Below are 13045 nucleotides of genomic sequence, written 5' to 3'. Positions count from 1 at the left end.
AATTTCAATTGATCTATCAATCAGTCATTTCAAATTTATGACGAGAAAAATTTAAATAAAAAATTTGAAGGTAGAAAATTAACCTCCACCGGATGTCAATTTTCGAGGGTGACATAAGCGTGTTCTGGCCGGTAAAGCTTAATCTGTTGAGCACTAATAAAATGCTACGCCAGCTTTAATAAATTGTAAAATTAGTTTCAATATCAAGCAAAATCGAACAGGCCCATTGAGATCTAATTTTTGTAGATACATTTATGACTCTTCAACTTGCTAGCAGAGAAGCATATTGACAAATTTAATGGAGAGGGTACGAGCTATTTGATCGACTCGATATGAAAAGAATGAGAATTAACCTTTTTGTAGAACGCAACAAGTCTTTTCTTTCGAGGCTAAATAGTCACGTTGGCGCAATGTATTTGGTAGCTCACGGAGGTTATTTTTCCCTGATCAAAAAATTTAGCAGTTTTTGCTGGTCTGTCCTCTCTTTGATTCAGATTTAAACGTCATTTTGTAAAAATATTCAAATTGGTGATTATGCCGTGCAGATTTTATTTCTATTTTTGTAGCTAAATCTATTTTAATATAGGTGCAGTCTATTTAAGTTATTATACCTTATATAGGACTTGTCAACTGTTTTTCAATTAAAAGCGGTATGAAGTTTTATAAATGTGCTGTGTACTGCATCTAGTCTTAATTTAATTTTTTATCTAAACGATCAACATATTAAATTTTTTTATTACGAACGTTATTTTATTTCTTTTTGTTCCATATTTTAAAGTAAGGTATATTTATATTTAATCCGATTATTAAAATGGATTAATAAGTAAAATTAATATCAAATTATATCATTTATTTAATATAAAAAGGGACTAGAAGGACTCCACTTTTGAATTTAATCCAGATTTTATTGATCAAATTTATCAATTTCTCTTTGAATTAAATATATTCATTAAATTTACTACTATATACTATTTAAATATACTTAGTAAAAGTAACATAAAAAAGAAATAAAAAAATTTATAAATCACATTAAATAATTAATCACTAAACCCCAATAAAAATCAATTCAAAGAACTTCTTTAATCATTTTCTTCAATTTTTGGATCACCAATTCCATCTTCATAAATTGCAAATAAACAATCACTTTCTGGTAAACAAGGACTATCATAAACTTTACAAATTCTTTGTTCACCTCTTGCCTTTTTTAATGATAATCTTGTTGTTGAAGAATGAGCAATAATATTACCACCAATTGGTTTTTTTGGATCTGGATTATACATTCCTGCTTGACCATCAACTTGAGCAACAACTTGATTTGTTATAACTACTGCAATACCAAATTCATCTGCTAATCTTTGTAAAAATCTCATAAATTTTGCAACATGAGTTTGTCTTGCACTTAATTCACCTCTACCTGCATAATCAGTTCTATATAATGACATTATACTATCTACTATTAATAATGAAAATCTTGATTCTGCCATCATTTGAGCTGCTAAATTTAATAAATTTAATTGATGTTCTGCATTATAAGCTCTTGCATATGCAACATTATCTAAACAATCATTTGGACTTAAACCAAATCTATTTGCTATTGAAACTAATCTATTAGGTCTAAATGTTCCTTCTGTATCTATATAAAGACATTTACCTTCTCCACCTCCCATATCTATTGGTAATTGACATGTAACTGCTAATGTATGACATAATTGTGATTTACCAGTTCTAAATTCTCCAAATAATTCTGTTATTGAACCTGTTTCAATACCACCACCCAATAAAGTATCTAATTGTTTTGAACCAGTTGTTAAACATATAAGTTCTGATCTTCTTGAATGAAACTCACTTGCAGTTGTAAAACCCAAGGGAACTAATTTAGCTGCTTCATTTGAAATTTTTTCAGCTTTTGATTCACTTATACCTTTAACAGTTAATAATATTCTTTTTGGAGTATAAGCAATACTTTCAATAGTATGATATCCTTCTGATTTTAATTTTTTAATATCTGATGAAGTTATACCATTACCTTCTAATTGTTCAATTAATAATGGTCCACTTAATTCTTCTTCTTCTTCTTCTACTATAGTACCATTACCATTTTGAGTATGATGATGACCATTTTCTTCCATATTATTATTTGATATATTAGTACTTTCTAATCTTTGTTGTTGAATTTCAACTTCTGATTGTGTCATTAATTGATTTAAATTCTATAAGTAAAGTGTATGATATTATTAATTAGACGCGTGCTTATATTTATTATTTCGCGTTGTTTTTGATCTCAGTTTTTTAAATCTAAGATTTATTTTTTTGTGTATTGAATATCGTATTCCATATAGTTAAGAATTTGAATTAGATCCGTACTTCAATAATAGATGAATATTGGGTTTGAGCTTTTGAAGAGTCTCCAACGTTACAAATTCAACTGTAACTAGCAAAAAGATAATGGTCTGAGTTACTTCAGTTGACTGAAACAACATGTTTAGAGCTAGAGTGGAAATTAAGAGTATGAAATTTATAAAAATTTGTACGAAATTTTGCTTGTGGGTGAATCAAATATTTGAATTCATTACTACAATATAAATGAGACATACTACGACGGGGATTTTAAGTAATTTCATCTTTGTTAAATCACACATGACACAGCCTTATTCATTCTACAATTCAAAATAACAATGTCTTTCAACGTATCTAAGTAAGATCTAGCTCGAAATTTGGAAATGTTAATGTACCCAATATCTAACCCCGAAATGAAGTGAAAATAACAATCTTTTCGACCTAAAAATTTAATTTTAGTGCGAAATTAAAAGGATTTACAACCATTAAATAATTACAAAACCTTGCAAATTAATAGAAGATAATGGAAAATCGATAATGAACCTCATACAAAGTACATTCAAAATTTTACAAAAAATTGATTGATACCATTGCTATCATACTTGCAAGACTTTGAGAGAAAAGTTGGAATAATATGAAAGTTCATTTTTATTGTAATACTAATTCTTTTAGAGGAGTTTCAGTAATTACACGACTATATCACATGTATGTCTTACAATTTAAATTTGTATTCAAAATAAATGATATAGGCTAACGTATAATGACGGAGATACTCTTAGGAGTAAAATATTTTTTCATAATCATTTGATGGATCATTAATCAAAATTGAAGATTCAACTAATATATTTATAATATAAATCAAGAATGATTTCAAATATACGATCGTTATGTGCATCTTAGATCTTAGCGATGTTTGTACGTTTTTAAAAAATTTAAATAGAAATTAAATTAAAGCTCATTAAATCTAATCAGATTTAAGATTAATTCAAAATTGATAGATTGGAATTAAGGGGTTCAAAAATCATTAAAATATACATGAAATGATAAGATAAATAATGATTTTTCTATTACAGTTTATTATATAGTTTATTATTATTATATCGTTTAAAAATCAATTAATTTAATTTAATTTATGGCTAATGCAATTTTTTTATTTCGTTTATCTCGTATAGAGTTGTTATTATTATTAATATTATATACACTCCTTTTTTTTCTCTTCTAATTGTATCAAAAATTTCTTTTTATTATTATTATCTACTTAACACTAATAATAAAATTATAATAGAATAGATTTCTACAGCATAATAAATTTATTGTATTTATATATTATTCAAATTAATACACAATCATTTCTTCCTTTTTTTTTTGTATAAAAGATAGAAGGAAATTAATCATTTTATTCTTTCAATATTTTTGGAATTAATATTTGATTAATCAATTCATTCACTTTTATAACATATTCAACAATAATTTTAATTATATTTCAACATATATATATTTTTCATAAAATAAATCAAAATCATAACATATTTATCATAAAATAATTTTCAACAAAAATAAATTACAACAAATTATATACATTTAAATAATATGTCATTATTCCCTTCAAGTACAAGTCATGTTTATAATGATTATTCATCATTTACAAATGGTACATCTTTTTCAGATTGTTTTAATAATTTTAATCAATTAAATAATTTAAATTTTATTGAAAAATTATGGGGTTCTTATTATTATTATATGAATAATGATTTATTTGCAACTGGTTTATTATTTTTTTTAACTCATGAAATATTTTATTTTGGTAGATGTTTACCATGGGCTATAATAGATAGAATTCCATTTTTCAATCGTTGGAAAATTCAAGATGAAAAAATTCCAAGTGATAAAGAACAATGGGAATGTTTAAAATCTGTTTTAACTTCTCATTTTTTAGTTGAAGCTTTTCCAATTTGGTTTTTCCATCCTTTATGTCAAAAAATTGGTATTACTTATCAAGTACCATTTCCAAAATTAACAACTATGTTATTACAATGGTCAATCTTTTTTATTTTAGAAGATACTTGGCATTATTGGTTTCATAGAGGTTTACATTATGGTGTTTTTTATAAATATATTCATAAACAACATCATAGATATGCTGCTCCATTTGGTTTGGCTGCTGAATATGCTCATCCTATAGAAGTTGCATTATTAGGTTTAGGTACAGTTGGTATACCAATTTTATGGTGTTTATTAACTGGTGATTTACATTTATTTACTGTATCAGTATGGATTATATTAAGATTATTTCAAGCAGTTGATTCTCATTCTGGTTATGAATTTCCTTGGTCATTACATCATTTTTTACCATTTTGGGCTGGTGCAGATCATCATGATGAACATCATCATTATTTTGTTGGTGGTTATTCTTCTTCATTTAGATGGTGGGATTATTTATTAGGAACAGAAGCAGGACCAAAAGCAAAAGCTAAAAGAGAAGGAAAATTACAATCAAAAAAGAACATTTAAGGTAATCATTTGTAACATTTTAATCAGAGACAATATAATGTAATGTATCAATTAATAACATGCTATTAATCAAATTGTATATTAATCAATCAATCAAATAAAAGTTTCAAAATTATTTATAGAAATTTATATATATATTTTCAATCAAATACAAAAAAAGTAATAATAATAATAATAATAATGCATTAATAAGAAGATTTTATTGTAATCTCTACTTTTTTTCTTCATTAACCCATTTGCTATAGTCATTTCTAATTTTAACAATATCAATAAAAGGTAATCTTGAATTTAATTCTTCAAATTCACCAATACCAATTTTTTCACCAATTTGAAAACTATCAGATAAATTTATTGATTTTAAATATTTAAATTCTTCTTTTATAATCTTATTTTCAATTGATAAATAATTTGAATTTTCAATACTTATTATTGAACCAATTAATATAATTATAAACCCTATAATAGCTTCAATTGATATATCTAATGGTAAATTTGTTGGTGAATTTATTGAATTTATTGAATTATTATGTATTATAAATTTATGAAATTCAAATGATGAATAACCTGAATGTAATAATAGTAGTAATCCTACTATATATAGTATATATTGATTAGATGATGCCATTTTTGGAATGATTGATTGATTATATATTTATATATTTATATAAATTATACTAGATAATTAATTTGGAATAATGTTTGATTCTAATTAATTTATAAGTATAATAAATTGAATAGTAATTATTATATACAGTATTTACTATCTATTTTATTTTTTGTCTAATTTATTATAATATTTATCAACATTAGAATTCTATTATTATAATTTCAGTTGCAACCATAATTAAATATAATTAAATTCATTTTAACAGATCAAATTCAAATTGATATAATAGAATTCATTTATAATCATTTACAAATTCCTCAATTATCATTCACTTGATAACTTAATTACAGTAAATTATCAAAATTTTAATAGAATAAATTAAACTTTTTTTCTAAAGCAATTTAAAAGGTTATTAATTAGATCAAAATTTAAATTTTAAAATCAACAATTAATCAAGAAAGAAACGAACTTCAAAAATTAGTAACTTATCAACACATCAATTTAATTGGATTAAAATTATATGAGTGAATCAATCACTCAAATTCCTAATGGGAATAACGCGTCAAATAATAAAATTCAAATAAATTCACCAACATATAAACCAAATTTAATTACTTCATTAGATTGTAAAATTTTACAATATGAATATGGAATTTTTAAATTGAAAAAATTTATAACATCAATTAAAAAGTTACAATCATTAGAAAATGAATTACCATTATTACATTATATTGTTTTATTATCAGGAAATACTTTTGCAATAAATGATAAAGCTTTTGATTCAAAATTTGATAAATTATCTCATTTTCAACCTGTTACAATTAGTACAATTAATATCTCGACAGCGGTATCTCATATTCCATATGATATACCCGATTTACCTGTAACTGCATTAGATGATATGCCAACAATTGATACAGCTCGTAAATGTTTAAAACAATTGGAAAATTTAAGTAATATTTGTCTTAATGGTTATTTGAAAAAATTATCACTAGCCAAAATTGATAAAACAAATAGTTTAAAAGATATAAATTTAGATTCATATTATACAGAATTAGGTAAAATTATATCCAATGAAATTTTCCATAATGATATTGATTTAGAATTAAATGATTTAACTTTCCCAATCAACAAAGAAGAACAACAAAATCAAAATTATCAAGAAGCTTCATTAATTGATATGGACATAAAAGAAATATTTGTAATTATAAGTCAAATTGAAAATCTGTTAACTAAACTAAAACCTTTGATAAATCAGTTGAAAAAACCAGACTCCTCAAAAGATTCATATGCAATTCATAAAGTATTTTTAATCACTCAAAGATTAAATGAAATTTATACAATAATTAGAAGATTTGGTAGAAAAATATATCTATCTAACCACCAACATTTACTTGATTCAAAATTTTTATTTCATTCACCAAATTCTGCATTTTTTAAAACCACAGTATTAAAAAATATGGATGAATATTATAATTCAATGAAAAAAAATGGTACATTAATTGCAAATATAACAAGATTAATACGTCAAGATTCAAAATTTGAAATAAATAATAAGAATATTTTAAATCATATAAATTTTGCAAGTCAAGGTTTAAATATTATTGAGAAATCCTTATCAATTTTAAAAGAATTCGGTATAAATTGGATTGTCTCAGAAAGAAAATTTAGAAGTATTTATCATTTACCAATGTCAAATTTGGATAAAATTTATAATTCAATACCTGAAGTACAACAACAACAACAACAGCAACAACAACAGCAGCAACAACTACAAGCCAAAAAATCAAATGGAACGCTAAATAGTCAATTAAAAAAATTGGATGTTAATGAAACCGTAAGACGATCAAGATCTTCTTCAACTTCAAGCGTAAGTAGTAACAATAGTAATTCATCATCAGGTTTATTAAGAAAAAACTCAATAACATCACCAAATAAAGCCTCACCAAGACCTAGACCTAACTCAATGCTATTTATGCAACAACAACAACAACAACCACTGACCAGTTCAGCCGATAATAATGACTCCAAAATATCCAACGGTAAAGCCACACAACCGATTACTTCACCACAAGGTCGTAAAAGATCAGATTCTCAACCTTCCATAAATGAAGCAATTGCAACTTCAGGAGCAGCTGCTGCATTATCTAAAAGTGGACTCAAATCAAATTCATCTCCTCAAAAATCACTGACAACTACCGAACCTACAAATCAACAATCTGAAGAAAAATCAAAGTCAAAGGAACAATCTGTAAATCCAACAAGTAACTTGACCAAAAAATTGTTGGCTGTTGAAGAAGAAGAAGTTGTTGATGTAACACCAGTAAATTCAAAATTATCGGCTTCACAAAGATTTCAAGAACATGTTAGAACTGCAGCCAAATCTGGTGATTTAGTCACTCAACAAAAGGAAACTTTAACTACAGTGACTTACGATCCGAATCATCCTAATAAAATACAAAGAAGAAGATATATTGATGCTCCAAAACAGAATGATCAAGTAAAATCACAACAACCACCACAACAAACTTCACCATTAAATAATTACGGTCAACCAATAAGAAGAACAAGAGATTCTGTAACAAGACAAAATACTCAACGTAATAGCCATATCCCAGATGACATAGCATCAACTTCAACAACTTCCTCATCAACTTTAAGTGGTACACCAGAACCACAAGTTCAAGAACAAGCTTCAACAAATCAATCACAAAATGGAACAGAACCAAAACCAACAACTACAATTTCAAACTTATCTGATTCAGATGATACAACGGCAACAATAGAAGTAACATCAACAATAATCAAAAAAGTCAGATTTATTGGTGTCCCAGAGTATAATGAAGCAGAAGATGCACCAACGAAATATTCTCATGCAATATTAAGAAATTTTGCAGTATTCAGATCACCTTCCAAAATTGCAAAACAATATTACGCCAAGAGTGATCAATTTTTAAAAGAAGAAAGTATGTCATTTAAAGCGAATCAAGTTTTAGAAGAAAATAATACCACCAATAATCAAAACAACAATATTAATGTTGCAAATCCAGCCGCTATTGCTGCCATAAGTCCAGCCGATTATATACAACCGAAACCTAAAGGCAGATTATCTAAATTTAGTTTCAAACTGCTGTAAATTATAAACTAGATATAACTATTCATCAAACACTAATTTTTTTAAAAACAGACTATATAGAGACTTCAATTTTTTTTCAATTTTCATTTTGCATTTAATAATACATTTTTTTCATTTCATTTCAAGTTCAAAATGATTTTCTCTTGTGTAGTCTCTGCATTATTCTTTTTTTGCAACTTAATCTTATAAAGTTTCAAGTTTTGTGTAACATAAATCTCATCTTGTATCTAAAGATCACAAATTGAATCAAACTTACTTACAACCAGTTCAATTCAAGTCAATAATAACAACCACCAAACTTCTCCAAAATGAGACAAAAGAGAGCAAAATCATATAAAAAGCAAATGAACATATATCATTATACATTCAAATTTCGAGAACCATATCAATTAATAGTCGATTCAAACATTATCATAAAATGTTCAGATTCATCATATAATATAACAAATGGATTTAATAAAACAATTCAAGCAGAAAATAAACCAATGATAACCCAATGTTGTATCCAAGATTTATATAACTCCAAAAATGAAAAAGCTATATCTATTGCAAAAAATTTCGAAAGAAGAAAATGTAATCATCGACAACCAATAAATCCTCAAGATTGTATTGAATCTATTGTAAATATAAATGGTGAAAATAAACATAGATACGTAGTATCAACACAAGATTTAGACCTACGTAAAAGACTAAGATCAGTACCAGGTGTACCTCTAATTTATATGAATAAATCATCAGTTATGGTAATGGAACCATTAAGTGAATCCACGGCAAAATATAGTAACAATTGGGAAAATAAAAAATTAACTGCTGGATTAAATGATTTAAAAGCTGGTCAAAAAGATAAAAAACAAAAAGAAGAAGCAACAAAAGAAGATAATGAAGAAAGTGAAGAACCTGCAAAAAAGAAAAGGAAAGGTCCTAAAGGTCCAAATCCATTAAGTATTAAAAAGAAGAAGAAAGAACAACCACCACAAACTATTGAGACTAAAGATAAGAAACCTAATAGAAGGAGGAAACATAAAAAATCAAATGATGAAGAAGTTAACACAAACGAAGAGAATAATGATAATACAGAAATTGAGCATAAAGAAGAAAAAACCGAACCAATTCAACTAGAAGAATCTGCAGATTGACTTACGATGCAAAAAATATATCTTTGTATAATTTATAATTCACAAAAGTTCTATAAAGTTTAAGTTCTAATTTTTACAACTTCATCCCCATTTAAAACATCAAATTTATTATTACTCTTTAACTCTTTCTCCTCGAATTCTTGATCTACTTGTTTAACTTCATATTTCCTCTTATCAATTTTTAAAACATAATTAATAGAAGGATCAACCAAAGCTAATTTACAATCAAATGCTAATGAATTTAATCTCAAATTTGGTTTAATCATTAAACATAATTCTAATAACATTAATTCAAATTCTTTATCCATTTTTAAATACCAATTTGGATCATATATAATAAATGTATTTTCTTTTAACCATGAAATTTGAAACCCATCAATTTGATTGGATTCGAGTAACTGCTTGTTCAAATCTTCTTTTGTTACCCCAAAGAAAGTATCTTGAATTATAATAGAATTATATAATTCATTATCTATTTCTTGTTGTGTCATATTTTCATATTTATTAATTTCCATTTGTTTTGAATCAATAATTTCTTGATAATTTTTTAAATCTATCGCTGGTAATATAGTTAATCTTGTTACAACAATGAAAACAGATCTTTTTGGTTCTAAATCTTGAGATTCGGAATATAATTTAAAAGTTTTAGAGAATTCATGAATAAATTGTCTTTGTGGAGATGTCATTGGTGGGAAATGATAAGTCTTTTTAGGTCTCTCTATTCCTTTTTCAATTTGTAAATTATAATCTTCAATAAAAGTACGTATTATATCTTCAATTTTAGTACACCATTTTCTTTGTTTTTGATATGTTTGTAATACAAATTCTGAATATCTTAAACTTTCATCATCTTCATTGATTATTGACGGTGTTGGAGTTGATTCTAATGAGAATGCTGATTTCAATTGTGAATCTCTTTTAGCTATGGCACATGATTCATCACATGGAATAATTGTACCAATTGAAGTTGAATCAATTGTTGATGCACCACATTTAACTTTCTTAGTTAAGTTACCACATGAACAACTAACTGAAACTTGTTCCAAACATTTTAAAGCATCACAATTTGAATTTTTACCAGGTTTATTAAAATGACATTTTTGTTTACATAAATGAGGACAATTATTTCTAATTTTAGAACAATTTGATACACATTGTGAACTATCATTATGTTTATTTTCTTTTGTACATTCAGCCGAGCAAGTTTTCAAACATGGATGACCGCAATCTTTTGGTACAAGACACATTTTACCACAACTTACTCTTTCTTGTGAACACATTATACCTGGTAAATCATTTCTTGATCCACAATCACATGTCTTTTTGACTATTACTGTACATTTTGGACAAGATACATTATCACCATGACATTCATGTGGCTCTTGTCTATGACCACATTCAGTTGGTCTTGTACATTGTTCATGACAAATTAATTCTGTACCACATCTAACTGGCGCAGGTATAATAGTTTTACCACAGTTACATACCAAGTCATCATTTGTAGATTCTAAACATATTTCACAAGGACCTGAATGACACATAGCTTGACAATAATGTTGACCACATGATTTTAATCTATTACATGTTTGAGTACAAATATGAGCTGCTTCAATTGACATAATATCATCTCTAAAATTTGTTCTAATATTATTTCTAATTGCTTTTTTCTTTAATTTCTCCCTATATAATGCAACACTTTCAAATTCACAACATTCTTTTCTATGATAATGTTTTCTACAATTTAATAAGACTGAACATTTATGATGACATTTGGGAGTTTTGTTTGATTTCAAATATTTACATGGAGCAATAAATTGTTCATGACCACAATCACAAGCAATATCAAATATTCCAGTACATTCACATTCACCTTCATGACATTTAAATTCACAAAAATGACCACATGATAATAATTTATCACATACTTGATCACATTCAGCTACTGGATCAGTACATTTTGTACGATTTGAAAAATCTATTGAAGTTTTACCACAATAACAAGTAGATATTAAATCTGGTGAATATTTACATTTTTGAAGTTCTAAATTTGGAGGTGGTTCACATTCAAAAGTTTCATAATGTTCACCACATTCATAAAATATCTTTTTTAATTTATTACATGATCCACCACCTATCCATTTCTCACCTTTATAATTCTCACAATTTTTAGGTTCTCTTTTAAAACATTTAGTTTTAAGAATAGTATCACCACAATAACATTTATATTCTAATTTTTGTTGACATTTCCCACATGAACCACCATGACATCCCTTTTCACATTTATGTCCTAAATCACATAATACTTTGTTACATTCTAAATCACATTTCCATCCCTTTTTATAAGGAGTAATTAAACAAGGTAATTGTTTTCTTTGTTTCCCACAATGACATTTTAATATAGGTCCAGTTGCACCACATACGGGATGTTTACCTGGATGACATATGTTTAAACATCTATGTATACAATCTGAATATTTAAAATTACATGAATTACCACAACTGAAAGGCATTAATGGATTTTTTTCTGGATTTTTGATTTTACCACACCAACATGTAAATAATTTAGGTATTTTTGAATGTTCATTATTACAAGCAGGACATCTCCAAGTTTTGTTGGTTTTATTTGTTGATGAACCTTTTAATGCCCAACTTTGTATACAATCTAAATCATAAACTCTAAAACAATCTTGACAACTCCAAATGGTGGATTCTTGATTTATTGTAGATGTACATATTAAACAAACATATTCATCTTGTTGAATTTCTGTTATTATTGTTGTACCTAATGATTCATCTAGTTGTGGTGGGGGTGTTTGTAATTGTTGATGTTGATGTTGATGTTGATGTTTTTGTTTATGATGTGAGTGTTTGTGCTGATGATTTTGGTTATGAGTATGCAATTTTTTTGACTTATTGTTTGACTTTTTTGATTTTGAATTTGATGGTTGTTGTTGAGGTGAACTTTGATTTTCATCATTTGCTTCTTGAATTTCGATTTCTATACCATTTTGAATAAATGTTCGAAGTCTTTGATTTTGACCTCGAGAATGTTGAGACGGCACTGGATCATTAGATCCTGTAACCGCATTACTATTTGCTTCAACTGTCATATATAATGATCTTCAAAGTTAGTTTTGTTATTGAAATAAACAAAAATTTGAAAAATTAATGAAATTTAGGGTCTACTTATAATTATTTTCAAAACTAATCTATCATTACATTTTGTGTCAAAAGAGATTTAAAAAAGAAACTACAATTTAATAAAATATGCATACATTATATTAATAAAAGTAAAAACAATAAATATTAGTCACTCAT

The 13045-nt window shown here is 26.2% G+C and overlaps 6 protein-coding genes across 6 annotated transcripts; 3 read left to right on the top strand and 3 right to left on the bottom strand. All coding sequences in view use genetic code 12, as the record gives it.

Annotated features, from left to right (window-relative positions):
* Nucleotides 1–1079: 1079 nt before the first annotated feature.
* Nucleotides 1080–2195, bottom strand: RAD51 (recombinase; the record flags this gene model as incomplete). The annotated part of the gene is made up of 1 exon (XM_051764469.1): nt 1080–2195. The coding sequence occupies one exon, from the start codon at nt 2193–2195 to the stop codon at nt 1080–1082; it is 1116 nt and encodes a 371-aa protein (XP_051617879.1).
* Nucleotides 2196–3927: 1732 nt separating this feature from the next.
* Nucleotides 3928–4848, top strand: ERG25 (methylsterol monooxygenase; the record flags this gene model as incomplete). The annotated part of the gene is made up of 1 exon (XM_051764468.1): nt 3928–4848. The coding sequence occupies one exon, from the start codon at nt 3928–3930 to the stop codon at nt 4846–4848; it is 921 nt and encodes a 306-aa protein (XP_051617878.1).
* Nucleotides 4849–5059: 211 nt separating this feature from the next.
* Nucleotides 5060–5473, bottom strand: KGF54_003835 (uncharacterized protein; the record flags this gene model as incomplete). Its single annotated transcript, XM_051764467.1, has 1 exon — nt 5060–5473. One exon carries the CDS (start codon nt 5471–5473, stop codon nt 5060–5062), a length of 414 nt encoding a protein of 137 aa, XP_051617877.1.
* Nucleotides 5474–5975: 502 nt separating this feature from the next.
* On the top strand, nt 5976–8591 carry KGF54_003834 (protein phosphatase regulator; the record flags this gene model as incomplete). Its single annotated transcript, XM_051764466.1, has 1 exon — nt 5976–8591. One exon carries the CDS (start codon nt 5976–5978, stop codon nt 8589–8591), a length of 2616 nt encoding a protein of 871 aa, XP_051617876.1.
* Nucleotides 8592–8899: 308 nt separating this feature from the next.
* On the top strand, nt 8900–9727 carry KGF54_003833 (rRNA-binding ribosome biosynthesis protein; the record flags this gene model as incomplete). Its single annotated transcript, XM_051764465.1, has 1 exon — nt 8900–9727. One exon carries the CDS (start codon nt 8900–8902, stop codon nt 9725–9727), a length of 828 nt encoding a protein of 275 aa, XP_051617875.1.
* Nucleotides 9728–9786: 59 nt separating this feature from the next.
* On the bottom strand, nt 9787–12837 carry KGF54_003832 (uncharacterized protein; the record flags this gene model as incomplete). The annotated part of the gene is made up of 1 exon (XM_051764464.1): nt 9787–12837. The coding sequence occupies one exon, from the start codon at nt 12835–12837 to the stop codon at nt 9787–9789; it is 3051 nt and encodes a 1016-aa protein (XP_051617874.1).
* Nucleotides 12838–13045: the final 208 nt, after the last annotated feature.

Source organism: Candida jiufengensis (genome assembly GCF_024610255.1).
Source record: "Candida jiufengensis strain CBS 10846 chromosome Unknown scaffold1, whole genome shotgun sequence".
Classification (NCBI taxonomy): domain Eukaryota; kingdom Fungi; phylum Ascomycota; class Pichiomycetes; order Serinales; family Debaryomycetaceae; genus Lodderomyces; species Lodderomyces jiufengensis.
This window is presented reverse-complemented; position numbering and strand designations above follow the sequence as displayed.